This window comes from Natator depressus, chromosome 2 (genome assembly GCF_965152275.1).
Source record: "Natator depressus isolate rNatDep1 chromosome 2, rNatDep2.hap1, whole genome shotgun sequence".
NCBI classification, from domain to species: Eukaryota; Metazoa; Chordata; order Testudines; family Cheloniidae; genus Natator; species Natator depressus.
Genome location: NC_134235.1, coordinates 85,861,627 through 85,880,153, shown reverse-complemented (window position 1 = coordinate 85,880,153; position 18,527 = coordinate 85,861,627). Strand labels below are relative to the sequence as shown.

General features: G+C 39.9%; 1 protein-coding gene across 11 annotated transcripts in view; it reads right to left on the bottom strand.

Moving 5' to 3' along the window:
* Positions 1-18,527, bottom strand: part of PTPRM (protein tyrosine phosphatase receptor type M) — a 720,827-nt gene that overhangs the window by 228,167 nt on the left and 474,133 nt on the right. For 6 of the 11 annotated variants that reach the window (XM_074944607.1, XM_074944608.1, XM_074944612.1 and 3 more), the window contains exon 14: positions 16,641-16,715. The exons of the other annotated variants lie outside the window; for them this stretch is intronic. In XM_074944607.1, the coding sequence (XP_074800708.1) occupies positions 16,641-16,715 (75 nt within the window). The remainder of the gene's footprint in view (positions 1-16,640; positions 16,716-18,527) is intronic. 11 annotated transcript variants of the gene reach the window in all.

Here is an 18,527-nt window from a genome sequence, read left to right as displayed (position 1 = left end):
ACAAGCTTAAATTTTCAAATAATTTTACAGGCCTTAAAGGCCAAAGAAAAAAGTGCATTTTATCATGTGTTAAAATGTATCTTTTTTCTTGGGTGGACTTGGCCGAAGTGTCAGCCATTGAAGAGCACACTACAGGACTCTAATCCTAAAGTGACAAAAACATGGGTTATAGCAGCGAAGTCCATATCAGAAATAAAAGTTAAAAGCCTCTTGGCCAACTGCATATGCAAAGAAGCAGTTGGGTTTACAGGTGCTCTCTGGTCATCTAAGTGCAGCAGAAGTCTAACAAGACCTCATGAATTGCAATCACATGAGTTGTACGGTGAGATCATGCCTCCAATCAAGGAGGCTCTTGGAACGGCAATAGGAGGTTATGACAATGCACTTCCATCAGTTTAGACTTAGGTAGCTAGCTCTCAGTCATGCTCCAAATGCCAGGCCATATGCATTACATGATTCCACGCCACATTATTTGCCATGGATTTCACCTCTTTCCACAGAATGGTAATCTAGAATCTGAGCTTTTATTAGAAATAAATGTTTCTTTCAATTGCGAATATAACCACTCAAACACCAACACCCTGCAAACTGTCGCTGTGATGTCCAATTGAGCCTGCTGAGAGCTTGAAACAATAGCTCTGAGAGGTGTAAACTGCCCTATTCATTTTCATTGGGGTCTTGCCCTATGGACTCAGATTCTGTAAGCAATGAATTTGGCATTTTACCAAGATAGTATGGAATTCAGCAATTTTCCCATAAACTTTGCCAGTCTGTTGTAGCTAGCCATTTTGTTTCCAGTCACCCTGTCCTCCTAGCATCTGCCTGCCTCTTGCTGTCCAGCTTTCTCCACAGGTGAAGCTAATTTTATCACACTGCAGGCCCCAACCAGAGCTGGAGTCCAGCATGCACCCATGGAATGGGTAAACCAGAAGTGCAGACTGGTGAGGAAGGCTGGCGTGGGAACAGCATATCACTTGGGACCTGGAGAAGCCAGGGAGATGTGCTGTTGCAGCCAGCTACAAGCTCTCCACTTGCCTGGCACATATGGGGAGATTAATCTAGACTAAACTACCTGGGCAACATCATAGGAACCACAGCCCAGGTAGCTGAGTTTCCTGTGGGTAAACATTCCATCCTCAAGAAGAAAAGACAAATTGTACATCAGTTAGCATTTTCATCTGTGAGCCATAGTCGTGTGTGTTTGTGAGAGAGCAAAGGCATGGGGGACCAGTGGGGAGGATATTTCAACATAATAAAATAAGTTACTGTTGTTGAGAAACATAGGGGTTGTTGCTGTAGAATTTGGCCCTATTCTGTGTACAAGAGGCCCTGCTCCAAGGCACAGTAAAGTGTTCAACTACATCATTTTAAGAAAGATATGAACAAATGGGAGATAGTCCAGAGAAGAGCAAAAAAAATCATCAGAGATTTAGAAAACAAAATGAGGAAAGATTGAAAGAACTGAACGTGTATAGTGTAGAGAAGGCTGAGGGGAGACTTGATAACAATTTTCAAATACGTAAAAGGCTGTTATAAACAGGACAGTGATCAATTGTTCTCCATGTTCACAGAGGGTAGGACAAGAAGTAATCGGCTTAATCTGCAGCTAGAGAGATTTAGGTAGGAAAAACTTTTTAACTGTAAGGACAGTTAAGTGCTGGAATAGGTTACCTAGGGAAGTTATGGAATCCCATCACTGGAGGTTTTTAAAAATAGGTTAGACAAACACCTCTCAGGGATGGTCTAGGTATACTTAATCCTCCCTCAACTTGGGGCACTAGACTAGATGACCTCTTGGGGCAGAAATGCATCATCCCAAATTTACCTGTAAAAGAAAGGAATCAACTTTAGTCCAGAGTAACCCCACCCATTCCTTCTATGGTCTACGGGCAAGCCATCACCACCTTATGGTCAGTGCTATCAAGGCAGTGGTTGGAACTATCATCATCATGGACACCTGATCTTCACCCATTGCCTGGGGGAGATCACTGACCAACACACAAAAGAAGTTTCTGAGCCAACCCTAGGCCTGAAACAAAAGGTCAAGAAAATCAGACATCCTACGAGTTTGTCTTGCTTCCACCTCTCCACTATCTTACACAGACAAAGATTTAAAATAAATTTACAGCTAGCCAGATTGTCAGTGTCAAGAGCATGGGTCTTGAGGCTCGGGTACATGAGAGCTTCCTCAACGATAACTGGCACTCTGCTCTCTTTAGGGGAGATAACAGCAATCCCCAATAGGAGCTCACCCTCTGCTCTGCTATCCCAGTTTGCCATCATCAGGAGGGAAACACATGTGACCAGATCACAGGCTGTGGAATGCAGTTCTCCCACACCTCTGGAATCTCAGTGAGCTGCACAGACTGAAACTTAACTGCTCAAGACTGGACACTTGACATTTTGTTCTGCTAGCATGGACACAGGTAGCTGGATTGTTCCCAATGCTTCCATGAACAGAAGAGTCCAAGGTCCTGCAGATCTGCCTCAGGAGTACAGGCAAAGAGCCTGATATCCAACAGAAGCTGATTAACTGGAGTTCTTTGGGATTTTGTGGATAGGGAGCTGGGGTTCTCATACCCCTGCAGATTGCCAATTGAGAGTTAAGTCCAAAGAGCATTCAATCTCATGTCAATGGCAGCAAGCTCTATTTTTGTGCTGCCAGGGGAGGTAGCAGGAGGCAGCAGGGCAGGGCAGAGCTCAGTCCCCAGCTCTAAAACTGGACAGCCTTTCATCTCCGATCTAAGTCGTCATTTCCCCATGTACAGATTGAAAGTCTGCACTCTTTGTCTACCCCACAACCACCACCCCCAGCCTCCCTGCCATCTATTAAGAGGCTTCACTAGCAATGTTGCCAAGTCAGTCTCTCATAATTCCCTGACTCCTCCATTCACCACTTGTGGGTTTCCTTGGAAGAAGGCATAATGGAAGCCACAGTATTACAACAGCAAAGAAGTATTATCTGTGATAGAATAAAAATATGCAAGAGACTTCCTTTTTAAAATGTTGGACAAAAAGACAAAATATCTTTTCATTATTCTTTTCATTCCCATTCAATTTCAGCTTTGAAATACATAGCTGTAGAAGGTTTCATCCAAGTTTTGGATGAGAAAAAGAGAAGCTTGGGAAAGGAAACTGGAGTTAAAAAGTATAAGGGAGGAAAAATAATTCCACAGAAATCTGCCTCTGTAGCTAGATTACAGTACTAATGTTGTATTTGTGCAAATCTCAGAAACATTTGCAGTTTTGGCAATAAAAGAACTGTCCAGTTTGAAGCAACGTTAAACGTATCAACAAGAATAGACCCCTCTGAATGCATAATTGCTTATTACTGATTTACACTTCATTTCTCATAAATTGGTTGCAGTCTTTTAGGGACCAGGGGAAACTTTCTAAACTATTACATTTTAGGAAGAATACTTTAAATAGTAATTTTTTCCTATAGCTCCTTTCCCTTCACTGCTAATTATCACAATAATTAGTCATAAACAGAAGCTGTCTTATTCAATGATACCAAAACTAGGCTTGTATGAAATATGGGTACTTTGCTTCACAGGGTTTTCATGTATAATTTCTTTGGTTCTGACTTACACAAATTTGCATCGCCTCCTGTGCTTCACTTTGAGTTTCAAGTCTGAACTAATAGAAAAGATGAAAGCAGAACTTAGTCAAAATTGCTGCATTTTACTTGGTTTGTCTTCAGAACCATGAGTCTGTAAAATCCATATGGCTTTGATGCAAAACTGTAAATCAGCCCTGGCTCACTTGAGATGTTTCTATTTACATACAAACTTCTTAGTTATCAGCAATAATGGGAGGTGAAATGATGAAAAAGTACATGGAAGTTCAAAGTTTAGGAGAAATATGTTTGAAAATACACACACACACACACACAATTACCACCCTAACAATTACAGTGTTCTAAAGTCATCCATTATCACAGTCTAACTCTCATTATTAAAGATGCACATTTTCAGTATAATGCATGGGGATAACGTTGCCGCAGATATTATGTATTAACATTTTAATTCTTTTCATGGAGTCCAGAAGCCATGTGAGTGATATGCTAACACTATCATAACATTATTTTGCCAAAGTGGCATGCACTTTGGTCCTCTTGGTTACAGCAAAAGAGTAATGCCCTCCTGCTTGCTGTCCCTTTCTATACACTATAGCCTCTATTTATTGTAGTACACTCTTAATGCTTTGTACTGATAGTAATTTAAATTCCTCAATGAAATATTACAATGTTCTATTACCCATTTGTTATAATTCAATGACAAATCTTGTCAGATTTGCATCACCTCAGAACTACATATTATCTTACCCAAACAGGTCCAAAGTTCTCTTTAAATTGCCTTTCTTATTGTTTACAATTTATTAATATAGTCAATAACTACAGATGGAAAAAATTGAATTCACACTCTTTTCTTTATATTCTGATTACACTTCAGAATTTCTCACTTTTCCCTTGCCTCTCCTTAATTTTCTACTGTGGGGCAACGCAGACCATGTTCAATTTTGGAAAGCAATAATCAGAGGCATAATTTTTCACATAAACAGTGAAACTGTAGATTACATGATACATAAACATTCTCTAAAAAATAATTCATGATTTTATTCTCTTGTATTTGTACTAGCTGCTACTCCAGTCTGTTGTTGAAGCTCACACATTTTGGATGAGATACAATGTCAATCTGTACCATACAAATGGTAGAGATTTATCTAATTTGTTATAGTTTATACTGTTGTGCTCAGCTCATTCATATTTTTTGCTTTTACTTCAAGTTTTTTACCTTTCCATTTTTCACAATGATGAGAAAGGAAAAAAATAACAACCTCTTTCACACTGGATTGCAAATTACTGACTGAATTGATTTTTTTTTCCAAATTTGAATGGAAAAAATGGGCACGTTTTGCTGGCTTCAATTACCTTTGTGCCAAAAACAGACATTTTACTAGTATGTAAGGCCAAATTCTTCTCTTAGACTTGGTCTGGAATCCACAAAATTCCAGATCAGTTAGCTGTGTCTTTAAGGGATTGAAAACAGCCTCCATACTGATTATGAGACCCATCAATCTTCAGCTCTCCTGAGCAAATGCACTAATGCTCACTTTCCAGCACAAAGCCTAAATAACTGGTTTGTGGCCTAGAGTCCTTTCTGGGGGCTGGGGAAGGAGTTCCATCTTCTTCCAGGCCACAAATCAGCAGTGGATCTGCTCCTGATGATACATTCTATGACCTGCAGTAGTAGGCTTGTTTCTGGTTGCCTCCACCATGTAGGGAGAATGGCTGGTAGATTTGTGATTCCTTCTTTACCCTTGCTGTGAATCTGCCCCTTTGGTGACTATATGCATGCAGTACCTAAGGAGGATTCCTTGCATGGGTTTTCCAAATCTTGTTCCCTACTCTCCTAACCATGCAGCAGAACTGTATTGATTCCACTGATGACAGAACCTCCCACACAGCCATTGTTCAAATAATAGTAACTCATTACAATGTGGCCCTGTATCCCTGACTGATGCTTCTAGGTGTTATTGTAATTATAATACCACATTCATATTTAAGGCTACCATTTTATTCTCACCAAAGCCTGTAGTAAATCCTTATTACAATAAAAAAAAGTAAAAAAAAGTCTTAATATTGTGGACATTACCACACTATCAATTGATTTCTAATCAATTCAGATTCCTATTTTTATACAAATGGAGCAGGTTTACAGTTGGATTCTGTGCTTCAGCACTTCTGGTGACAATAGCCATCAGTGTTATCATTCTATTCCCTCAGTATAATTGTTTTAATTTTAGCTGCTTTGTTTGTGCTACACGTGGAAAACTTGCCTATGTTTAAAATACTACTTGCTTTTGCGGCACTGTTTCTGAAGGAGAATACCTGACCCTGAGAATACCTCAGTAGTACATTGCAAAAAAAGAAAGAGGTGGCTCCCATGGCACGCCTTAACATTTTCTTGTAACTATTTTGTTTTATAGATGAAACTGCCGTAGCAAAACACATAAAATAACAAAAAGGGCAATAAATCACCAGCGACACTCCAGCCCATTAAAATGCACTCGGCGGGTGTTGCAGAAAGTAGAAAATGTTCTTCTCACTTTACATTCTGCCCAGCTGAACGGGGAGGATCAGAATCCTTGAACTACCACCAGCATAACAAATGTTGGAGCTCTAAAGGAAAAAGACGGGATCGGAATTTCAGTATGGAGACTCTCTCTCACACGGCTTCCTTGTCGTGCAAGGAAGTGACCCTGTACATTACTCTGACATTTCACAATAGAAGGTATTCATTCTCTTCTTGACAACTGTGCATAACTCCCATAGATGTCAATGGGAGCTATGTAGAAGTATCAAGGCAAGAATAAGCTCATGACTGTGTTCATCCTGCAGTAACATCTGTAAATAGCGGTGTTGTATTGTCAACAAAGCATGGATTCTTAGTTACCCAAAGCAGTGCTTCAGATTTCATCGTGTCACAGTACATGTGAATCGGGGAGGGTGGGAGCAGCATCTTGAGAAAGGTGTAACAAGCACAGAGGAAAGACAAGTAGACCTAAAGACCCCCCCCATGCCCCTTCCTCCAAAAAAACATAACAAAGACATGACCACGAAAGAGAGTAACTCCCCCTCCAGCAAACAAACTATGTAGATGAGTGGAGAAGCATCAGTCACTACGTTTGACCTGAAGACCTGCTGTTACAAATCAAAAAGATGAATAAGGAGATGAGGGAAGAGTACCAGGCTGACATTAAAGATATAAAAAAGAAATTAATTAGATTAATTGGAAAATATCAGAAATTCAACAAGCAATGAGACAGCATTATTAACCTAGATGAAAGAATCCAAATAACTGAAAAAAGATAAAAAGAAACAGAATTAAAACTGGAGGACATGGAAAATAGAGAATGCAAGAGCACCACAAGGATTAAAGGTATTCCAGAGGAGATTGAAGGGAGAAATTGCTGGACACATTGAACAATATTTTCCATGACATATTAAAACTCAGCAATAAGGATTACATTCATATTGAGAGGCTTCCAGATCCCTTTTCCCCAGACCCCCAGCAGGCTCCAGACCTAGAGAGGTGATCGTCGGCCTACACTACTATGAAGACAAGGATAAGCTACTGAGGGCAATGAGGGAGAGAACTGAACCACAGATGATTCTAAACCAGCCAATACAGATTTTCCCCGATCTTGCAGCCTCAACCCTTAGAAGTGAAAAAAACTCTGCCAGGTGACCACAATTCTTAGAAAGAACAATAGAAGATACAAATGGGGGTTCCTATCCAGACTATCCATTAAATGGAAAGACAAATATGTACAGCTCAGATCCAAAAGAAGGGGAACAGGTACTTTTATGGACACTGGAATAGACAAATCAGCTCAAGAACAATCTGAATGGGATCAAAGGCATCGGTCCCACAGGTCACCAACAAATCACTGGGAATTGGTGAGAGCAAAGAGAGATGGAATTGCTCGAAACAGATGCAGCAGGAAGACACCATGACAGAAATGAGAGCAGAAGCAGCGGTCCAGATCCCAAAGAAAATAATTTGCTAAGACATTTCAATAAATAATGGATATTATAGTCATGTGGTTACAATGATAAAGGAATATAGTTAAATGGAAACTGGGCTGTACAGCCCCCAGGATATTTTACTCTATGTGAATAAAGTATACTTAATGGGTACAACATTACAGTGAATTTAATGCTGCAATTTATATTACAGGTGAAGTTAATAACAAAATAGCAGGAGACCCAGATCTCCCCTCCTGAAGTAAGTTTGACTTCAGAATTATCATAACCATTCCAAATTTGGAGAAAGGTCATCGATCGTGGAAAATTTTCAGAATACGTGAACTCAAAGATAAGATAACAATCTCATCATGCCTGATGTGTATCATAGACCTCTTTCTTTAATTAATGTGATGCTAAAAGACTAGCAAATGGATTGTCATCTTGCCCATATATGTTCACCCTGGCCAATCTGGGTTCGTTGTTCATAGTCGTCTATCTGATAATATCAAAAGAACTCTGAATTTGATCTATGACGTTAATTCTGGCTATTTTTCCTGCACTCTGCTTTCTTTGGACACTGAAAAAACTCTCAACCAGTTGCAATGGGAGTAATTCAGACAGATTTTGATAAGGTTTGGTTATGGAAATCAGTTTTATATTGGCATATCATGCCTATATACTGATTCTCGACCTTTTCATTGGTTAATGGACATCGATCTCCCCCTTTTAATATGTCTAGGGCAGTGTTTTTCCAAACCGTGGGTCACGGCATGTAAGGCACTGGATCGCCTTGCTCTGGTCAGCACTGCTGACCGGGACATTAAAAGTCCTGTCGACGGTGCTGCCCAGCTAAGGCAGGCTAGTGCCTACCTGTTCTGACACCACGCTGCGGTCCAGCCCCTAGGCAGAAGGGTCACGGGGCTCTGCAAGCTGCCTCCACCCTGAGCACCGGCTCCGCACTCCCATTGGCCGGGAACCGATCAATGGGAACCGTGTGTGTGTGTGGGGGGAAGCAGTGTCTGGGGGCGAGAGTCGCGCAGAACCGCGCCTAGGAGCTGGACCTGCTGCTGGCCGCTTCCGGGGCACAGCACAGTCCGCGGTGCCAGGACAGGCAGGAAGTGCACGGAGCCCCGTGGCCCCCCCGCCTAGGAGGTAAGTCCGCACCCCAACCCTGTGCCCCAGCCCTGAGCCCCCCCAAACCTAGAACCCCTTCCTGCACCCCAAACCTCTCATCCCTGGCCCCAGCCCAGAGCCTGCATCCCCAATCCAGAGCTCTGACCCCCTCCCCACCCCAACCCCCTGCCCTAGCCCGAGTCCTCTCCTATACCCTGAACCCCTCATTCCCAGCCCTACCCCGCAGCCCTGAGCCCCTCCCACACCCCAAACCCCTCATCCCCAGCTCTGAGGCGGTCACGGGCATCAACAATTTTCTTCAACTAGGTCCCCAGAAAAAAAGTTTGAAAACCACTGGTCTAGGGTACAGGGCAGGGTTTCTTGTTAGCCCCCCTGTTTGCTTTGGCAATGGAGTCTTTTGCAAAAAAGGTGAGAAATAGCCTCTTGGTAAGGTGCATCCAAATGCAAAATAGCGTTGTATATGACAATGCCTTGTTGTATTTGCAGGATCCAGAAGCCTCATTAAAAGTTACAGGACAATTGAATTTGGTCAGGTTTCAGGCTTCCAAATAAGCTATGATAAATCTGAAACTTTAGGAATTAATTTTCCCAAAAGAGTCACATCTAACTGTTGTCAGGTACATACATTTAAATGGGTAAAGGAATCTTTAAAATATTTAGGAATAGATATGGTGTAGAAACTGCATTTTTAAGGCAATTACCACCCACTGTGGAACACAATAATAAAAGGAATAAATGGAGGAATGGAATAAATATGAAATTTCTTGGCTAGGTAGGGTAGCCTCAATAAACAGGAATGTCCTCCCAAAGTTATTTTTGTTTCAGTGCATCCCTGTTGGTATCCCTGACATAATATTAAAAACATGGCGGGTTGCAGTATTAAAATTCAGATGGAAACACAAAAGACAAAGGGTGTATTCTATAGATCTGTATAAGTCTACAAAGTGGGGTGAACTAGCTTTCCCTAATTTGGCTTATTATTGTTATACATCTTAACTAAAAGATGTGATCAATTGGATTAAAATAAACCATCCACACACTGGGTAAAACTCAAACAACACTGAAACCCAAACGTAGCTATTCAGAGTAATTGTTGGATTAAAAAGATATCTATGTCTCCAAAAACAAAAGAATCATCCATTCATCCAGACCACCTTAGCAGCTTTGGATAAATTTTTTAAATTCCTATCGCTGAGGCCCTCTTCCTTTTCATTAATAATTCGAAGTTTTTCTCAAGGAAAAAGCAAAGTGACTGTTCATTGTGGGTAAGAGCTGAGATTACTCAATTTGGACAAAAAGAAAAGGAGTACTTGTGGCACCTTAGAGACAGCTGTTCCTTGGTCTTGATTTGAAATCACACCAAGATATATGTAATAATGTAAATAATATAAAGATCCTGTACTTTAAATATTTACAAGTCAAATATTTTATTGTGAAATCTGAATACAAGGCAGCTCTATCTAGACCATTAACCACATTTGAGGAGTTGACCAAGATGCAAGCTGGAACAAAAAGTTTTATGTCTGAGCTACATACCTTTTTGACTGAAAAAGATGTTGATAAGAAAACAACCCGGATGAAAAGATGGGAGGAGGATTCAGACAAAGAAACTGATCTGGATGAGTGGGTCTCTATATGGGAAAGGGGGTATACAGCTTCAATTTGTGTAACTCATAAGGACATTTTTTATGATTACTATATAGATGGCATTTGACTTCAGTTAAGATCCATCACATTTTTGCTGCTAGGACGGTACTCTGCTGGAGGGATTGCAGGGAAAAGGGAACGTACATTTGGTGATTGTGTAGATCCCCTGACCTGCTTACTTAATGCTCCAGTAGAGGATCAACATTTTAAACAGAATGACAAATTAACTTCTTTTTATTATCGTTAGCAGCTAGACTTTGTATCACAATTATTGGAAAAATGTCACTCCTCCTCCTAGGAGGTCCTGTCTAATGACACAGATAAATGGGAAAATAATCCTTCCCAAATTCACAATGCTATAGTTTGTTTTAACAAACATTTAATGCGAAATTGTGCTGTCAGTAATACTAGTGTAAATCCAGAGTAAATCCACTGACACACACACACACACACACACACACAAAAATCAATCTAGATCTCAATTCAGTCAGTCAATGACTTTCCATGCAATTACTCCAGATTTACATTGTAATGACTGAGAGCAGAATTTGGCCCAGTGTATTCCAATAACTCTCATGTGGTAAATTTCACATTTTGATAAATCTCTAAATGTTATTCGGCCAATAATTCCATAAGGCAGAAAAAAACAAAACAATTGGGATTAGTTTTGTATCAGTTTATAACATGGTTCTAAACTACACCGCTCATCTAGACCTTCAGTTATCTACAGTGTAATTAATTTAAGCTTTATGAGTGTCACTATTTTTTAGTTTTTCTAATTTTAAAAAGTATTTTTATTCTAACAAGAAATTACAAAAAGCCTCTGATGTATCTTGTTTGAATGTGAATCATCACATTTACAAAGACACTGCAACACAAAGTTTAGTCTTCCAGCTGCATGTGTAACAGTGGTTGATAAAAACAGTGTGTTGATGGAAATCAATCTGAATAGCATCTGGTACAGTAGGTATCTGTGCTACTAAATCATAAATGAAAATTTTTTAATTTAAAAGTAAGTAGCCCAGACACTTTACAACACTTAAGGAACATGCATTCAAACATGAAACATTTTAATCCTAACTCCAAGCATGTTATTTCATTAAAATGTTGGAAGGAGGAAAAGAGATGAGGGCCCAAAGAATACCAAATATGGACATTCTGAAACTATTGAATGAAGTTTTAACTTCAGGGTCCTGCACTTAGGACGGAAGAACCCAATGCATAGCTACAGACTAGGGACCGAATGGCTAGGCGGCAGTTCTGCGGAAAAGGACCTAGGGGTTACAGTGGACGAGAAGCTGGATATGAGTCAGCAGTCTGCCCTTGTTGCCAAGAAGGCCAATGGCATTTTGGGATGTATAAGTAGGGGCATAGCGAGGAGATCGAGGGACGTGATCGTTCCCCTCTATTCGACATTGGTGAGGCCTCATCTCACAGGAGTACTGTGTCCAGTTTTGGGCCCCACACTACAAGAAGGATGTGGATAAATTGGAGAGAGTCCAGCGAAGGGCAACAAAAATGATTAGGGGTCTGGAACACATGACTTATGAGGAGAGGCTGAGGGAACTGGGATTGTTTAGTCTGCAGAAGAGAAGAATGAGGGGGGATTTGATAGCTACTTTCAACTACCTGAGAGGTGGTTCCAGAGAGGATGGTTCTAGACTATTCTCAGTGGTAGAAGAGGACAGGACAAGGAGTAATGGTCTCAAGTTGCAGTGGGGGAGGTTTAGGTTGGATATTAGGAAAAACTTTTTCACTAGGAGGGTGGTGAAACACTGGAATGCGTTACCTAGGGAGGTGGTAGAATCTCCTTCCTTGGAAGTTTTTAAGGTCAGGCTTGACAAAGCCCTGGCTGGGATGATTTGATTGGGGATTGGTCCTGCTTTGAGCAGGGGGTTGGACTAGATGACCTCCTGAGGTCCCTTCCAACCCTGATATTCTATGATTCTATGATAAGTGTCTTACAAAATGGTGAAGCAAGGTGCAGTATCTTACAGTCATCTCTTATGTGTCACTCTGCTTTAATCCCAAAATAATTCTTATTTTATTCTAATACACAATGTATGTACTAATTTCTTGCGTGTTTATTTTCAGACGACATTTTTCATGTTGTCCTTGATTTTTTCCCCTAAGTATGAGAACATATGAATTTCATCTTCAACTTTCAATAGCAAATGAAAATATATATAAATACAAACCTGTCTATCAGAAATATTTTGAGAACTTCAAAATATCTGAACATCCAGAGTGGCTCAGAAGTTATTAGGTAAGTGATTTACAATGAGGGAGCTTTCTCTAGTTTCACACATGAGTGAGTTTTGGTTAAGGATGGTTGGAAAATGGGGTTTTACTATGTTCACAGTATTGCCCCTTTTTAACCTGTGCAGCTAGTCAAAGTCTGGGGCCCTGGGGATGTTTCAGCTCGGAGCAGAAATGGATGATGAAGTCTGGTATTTTCTTTGATGCAAGCATGTTTATTTACAAAGAATGTACAAAGTCCTTCTTCTCCAAATGAAGGAGGAACCAAAACACAGGGGACAGCTTCTTTGTTTACAGCCCCAAGCCTCTTTAACCAGCACCAGACTCGGAACCTTACTGTAGACTTCTCCACTGTCACACCGTTCTTACAGACTGCTTATTGGCTTACTTCCTGCTTCCAAGCCTCTCTGTTTGTTGTCTGCTCTTCCTCTCTCCTCCCGCTCCCAACAACTTCACTAGATTTTTTGCACATCCACAGATACATACATGCACATGGTTAAAACAACACCCAGCGAAACCCTATGCCCACATGGTGCTAGTTTCTGGCCAGACTCCATTATGCCTTGTTTTAGGTAGGACCCTTAATGGCCTCTGACAACTAACTTAAATGAAGAGTGTGTTCACACATAGCGAGGTTTTAACTCAACCCATAACAAGATTTAATCCAGTTCATAATAATATTTATTTTGCTGGATTTTTGTGCCCCCAATTTGCAAATAACTGCAAGTACAACCGATGCCATTTAGACGCTTAGCTACATAATACGCAGGTACAAACAGGTAGTTAGACCTGTAAATGACACCAATCACATTTGCCAACCATTGCAGGTGCAAACATGGAGCCCATGTTATGGTCTAAAAATCAGGGCCAGACAATATAGTAATTGGTCTGTAAGAAATACTTTCTGTTCCATGTATATGCAGTCAATTCTACGGCATACGATGAACAGATACAATATATTGAACTATCTCCCTATCCTTCTGACCATATGGATGAACTAAGTTAATTATTTTTGTAATGTTCAAATTGAAAAAAAAGTCCCTGCATCATCCAGCTACTGATAATAATATATTCACTGATCAATTCCGTCAGCTTTATTTGCCTATTTTCCCCAGTTGCTGAGAAAACTGAACAGTTGCCTCGGCAACCCACTATGTGGTACTAACGTAGTCCCAGTTTCATCCAAGGCATTTAGCAGCAGCTAAAGGAGAACTGCCACTTGCGGCTGCCTCCAGTCGTATGATCCAGGCCATGGAGAGGCCGTAAGGTGAAGGGGGCTGTTCCTAAACCTGGCAGCCCTCTTCTTTTATATATCGGAAGGGGGGGAGAGAGGGGAAGGACAGCATGAAAGACTAATGATGAGAGGACAAACTATATCAGGGAGGGCCGGGACAGGTTGCTGACAGAGGAGGGAAAGAGCTGAGTTGGGGAAGGTTTGTACTGAGAGCTGAGTTGAACCAGGGTGGTTTAGCTGAGCAGGGAGAGCAGCTGGCTTTACCAGTGTTTAGGAAGGTGGTCAGGATTTTTAATTTAAACTATGGGAGAAGCATTTTCCTTCCATTTTCCACAATTCAAAAACAAATGGAAATTCCCCCCCACCCCGAGGTGTTAAAAATCAGAAATCACTTTTGGGTGGAAACGAGCAGGGACATTTTCAATCTCAAAAGTTAGATGTTGAAATATACAAGCAGGGGAAACAGGGTGTTATAACAGAAAATGCTATGCAACCTGATTTACAATGCAAGCCTCACAGTAAGCAATAATCCAATCATATCACTAAAATCCCCCCATGGAGAAGACTCTCCACAGGCAGATTCTTCCATGCAGAAAGGGTGCTCAAAACACCTCTTTGACAGTGTCTCCTCTCAATCCTAAGAGGGACCTTCACAACCCAGAAGTCGGTACAAGGGCAGTGGATGGGCAATGGATGTCCAAAAGGAGTACGCACATTGTTCCCTGCTTCCTCATGCCCAGCATTGCTGAGGGAGGCAATTAAATATGGACTCACCCCCTTCAAAAGTGGGAATTCCCTTTAAGGGGAAAACTGGGAACATAAGTCTTTATAACTTGGTTCTATTAGAGTCATATCACTGCCATTGAGAGGGGAATTTGCTGGAGACCCAGAGAAGGCATGAAGGCACACATATCTCTGTGGATGAGCCTGGCATCCTGCTGTTGTCTTGGGATTCACAGGGTTTGTGGACAGGGTCCACTGCTTGTTTGTCCCTCACTCTTCTTTGCAGCAGAACTATTGGGGAGGGATCTATTCAGGGAAACTGAGCAGATACTTCTTCCCTTTTAGCTGCCCACTTATTATTTGATGTCTTTTCTTTTACTGTACAAATTATTATTGCGCAGTAAATGAAAATTTGAAAAACTGTAAAAGCAGCAGATCTGAAGGCAGTTGAAGCATGAGGGTTACTAGGAGTGGCCTTAGCCACTTTTGTTTTGTTATGAAGTACCCATCGAGAAAGCAGCAAATTAAGTACTTTGGTATTTACAACTATGATATCTCCTGTCCTCTGTGTTAACTTTATAAACATTTCTCTCTTGCAGAGTGGACATCTTTCACTGAGTTTCTGTAACTACTAAGTTTTGCATCAATAAAAAGCTTTAATCCTCAAAATAGAGAAAGTCTACGTAAGCACATTTCATTCTTGTGCCAAAGTCGTCAGAACTTGCTGAAGTAAGTGGAAGAGACCTTCCTTGTCTCTTCAAAGCTTTACTTTTATTCTCCAGAAAAGAACCCAGAGAATGTAAGTTTTGAAAATGCCTGTGGACAGTGCTTCAAAGAGGTAAGATATTTAGCTTGTATTTCCCTTACCCCCTGCATCTTCTCACCACATTTTTCTCCTTATTTTCAATAGAAATAATTGTATATGAATCAGTTAACAGTTTGTCAACTACAAACAAACTAATTTAAGTGAAGGCTTGAGTCTTATATAATCATAAATAATATATAAATATATATATACACAACAATGGTGGATCATCTGCCTTTCTATGTTATGTTGATATCATTTAACTCTCTCTCTCTGGTTGGCTGTAACAGTATCCAGATGCCAAAACATTTGAACTGTTTTCTTCCCTTCCAACAGCAACATTTGGATCCTTCCCAAGTAATTATGCTAGTAATTTTGGAAATGCCTATGGGTTTATGATAGCACCACGTTGATGGAGCAGATCTAACTTCCTATATTACATATTCCATCAAACTCACCTTAAAATAATTTAATGCACTTTTCTTCTGTTTCAGAATACACTGGTTTCCAAATTCCTCAAAAGCTTTATGAGTGTGTTTATTTCATGAGAAAATGAATAATTTCCCCATATTCATAAGGATTTTTTGCTACATTCTGAACCGGCCTTGGGCAAACCATAGCCTAATAATGGTCTCACATGTGTACTGAATTTATTTTGTAAATTAGATTTAAAAACCTTATAATTTTGTGCATTTCTGTATGTCACTTTGTAGGCCTTTTTCTTTTAAATCGAAGACCCATCAGTGATCACTGTTTCAATTTTATTTCTTTATCTTTGATTTTATGTACATTGAAATACTGTTAGATACAACTATCTTCAAACCACTCTGCAGTTAAAAAAACCAACCACAATATTTTCTGATTTATGAAAGTGTCCCTCTCTGACCCCAAATAAATCAACAAGATGATAACCACAATGCCTTGATCTAATAATGCAGGAAAAAATAGACACACACACACACACACCCACACACATACTTATATAAAAACCCTGACTGACGTTACAACTGCTGCAAAGCTAGGACAGCTATATTTCTTGAAGGAACATCCCAAAGATCAAACACACAATGAAAACATGCAGTGGAGTTGTTTTACATACATGGATATAAGTGTGTAAGTCTTTGATGCCAAGCACATAACTTAATTCAATGGATGTAGTAGCTGACAAACCCCCTCCCGCCCAAAACCCTACATAGTGGTAAACAATCTATGAGCAGAAAATGAAGAACACATGGAGGTAAAACGAAACAAAGAAAATGACTCTGAAATGTGCAAGATGACTTGTCTATACTTGAATGTCTGACCTGTTAGCTGGTCGTCGCCTGCAGCAGGGGCGATGCGAATGTATGGTGTTGTAAGCTGAGTCACGATTATCGCAGCTAAGGCAAAGGAAGATTTCCAGGTCAGCATGCATGAGGAAGAAAAAGCCAGACTGAAGCTATGCTAGCAAGAAGAATCTTGGTCAATATTATTGTCTCAAAGTTTTACCAAAAAACCCCCAAACCAAAAACAAACGAACAAAAAACCACGAAAGCGCCTCTTCATCATCAGTTTTTCTTATTTTGTTAGTTTGGTTATTCTGTGATATTAATAAGCTTTTGTGTGTAACCTTCATCCAGAAAAAGGAATCAAAGTGTATTATTTAGCAATTACAAAACTGATTAACTAAAGATTGAGGCTTGGCTCCATTGGCCACATCATTGGATTTAATCTGCAAAAATTCAGTGCTTATTCAGATAACTCCAACCTTAATTTGTCAAGGTAAATCACACCAATTTCTTTTTTGCTTTTAAAACTTTCACAGTACATTTTTCCTATGTTTATTTAAAATATCATTTTCCTGTACAATATTCTTCAATTATAGTTAATACACATTTTTTCCTGAATCTTCCTGATAGAGGTCCTAATTTTGCAAATGCAAACACTTACACATGCGAGCAGTACTACTGACTTTTCACATGCTTTAAGTTAAACGTGTGTAGTTGCTAGATTGGGCCTAAACAAGTTTATAGTCTCCCACTAAAACAATGAAAGGTGAAAGCAGAATTGCCTACACACCTAAAGTATCTTGACTCTTCTTCATATAATCATAGAAATGTACAGCTAGAAGGGACCTCAAGAGGTTATCTAGTTAAGGCCCCTGCACAGAGGCAGGCACGAGTATACCTAAACTATTCCTGGCAGGTGTTTGTTTTTGCAGGGCTGTACCAACAGATAAGTATTACTGTGGTTCACAATGAAATCTTCTGATTCTTTGTTTGCCAGAAGCACTATGGTTGTCATTAAATGGTTAAACACAGTATGGTACATATAGATTAAGAAATACTTAAAAAAATTAAAAGGTCAGATCCGACATGATGCAGCTGGAAAATGATGCAAAGAAAAATATTGGAAAATTAAAGACAAGATTATATGAAAGATCACTAATTTACATAGAACAGCCTGGGTGCTATTAGAAATGTGGCAACGAGTGAGGAAAATAGATCATCAACCATCTGTAGACAATTAAACTCAAAACTGCTGCTGCATAATATTTTGAAATACCCCTCTGCAACACAGTGCTGCTAGTAGCTACTAGAGTACTGTTGCTATTGGATTTAAAATATTATAATAGCCTTTTCTCTCTCATAATTAATGAAAGCCTCCCAATGTTGCAAGAGCAGAATAATAACCTCTCTTTCTATTTGGTCTGAGAACTGGAGTCTTAAGAGATGCCAAAATGGTCACTATTCAGACATTGTAACAAGTCATAGCAGGAAATACATTCTTAATATAATCAAGAATCACCACAACGTTGATAATTGTACAGTTAGCATGTTTTGGTGTTTTTCAACCTTCTTTTCACAGATTTTTATCATCATTTAGCTTAAAGAAAGAGCAGACATATGAAAGCCATTTTTGTTACCTGCATGAAAATCTATCCTGTTTTTATTTTAATTATCTTATCTCACATAGGAGGCACCCCTTCAGTCCTCACATTTGTATGCACTTTGAATAGTCATAAAAATAACAAAAGCCTTATTTTGCAGCACCAGAAAACTCTTCACCATACTCAGATAAAAAGAAACATGGAGCCCAACCCATCTCCCAGTGCAGCCAGTGGCAAGCCTCCATTTGATTTCTAAAGGAGCAGCACTGGGCGCTTCAGTTATACAGAACCCAGCATGCTGATCTTAAAACAACATTATAAT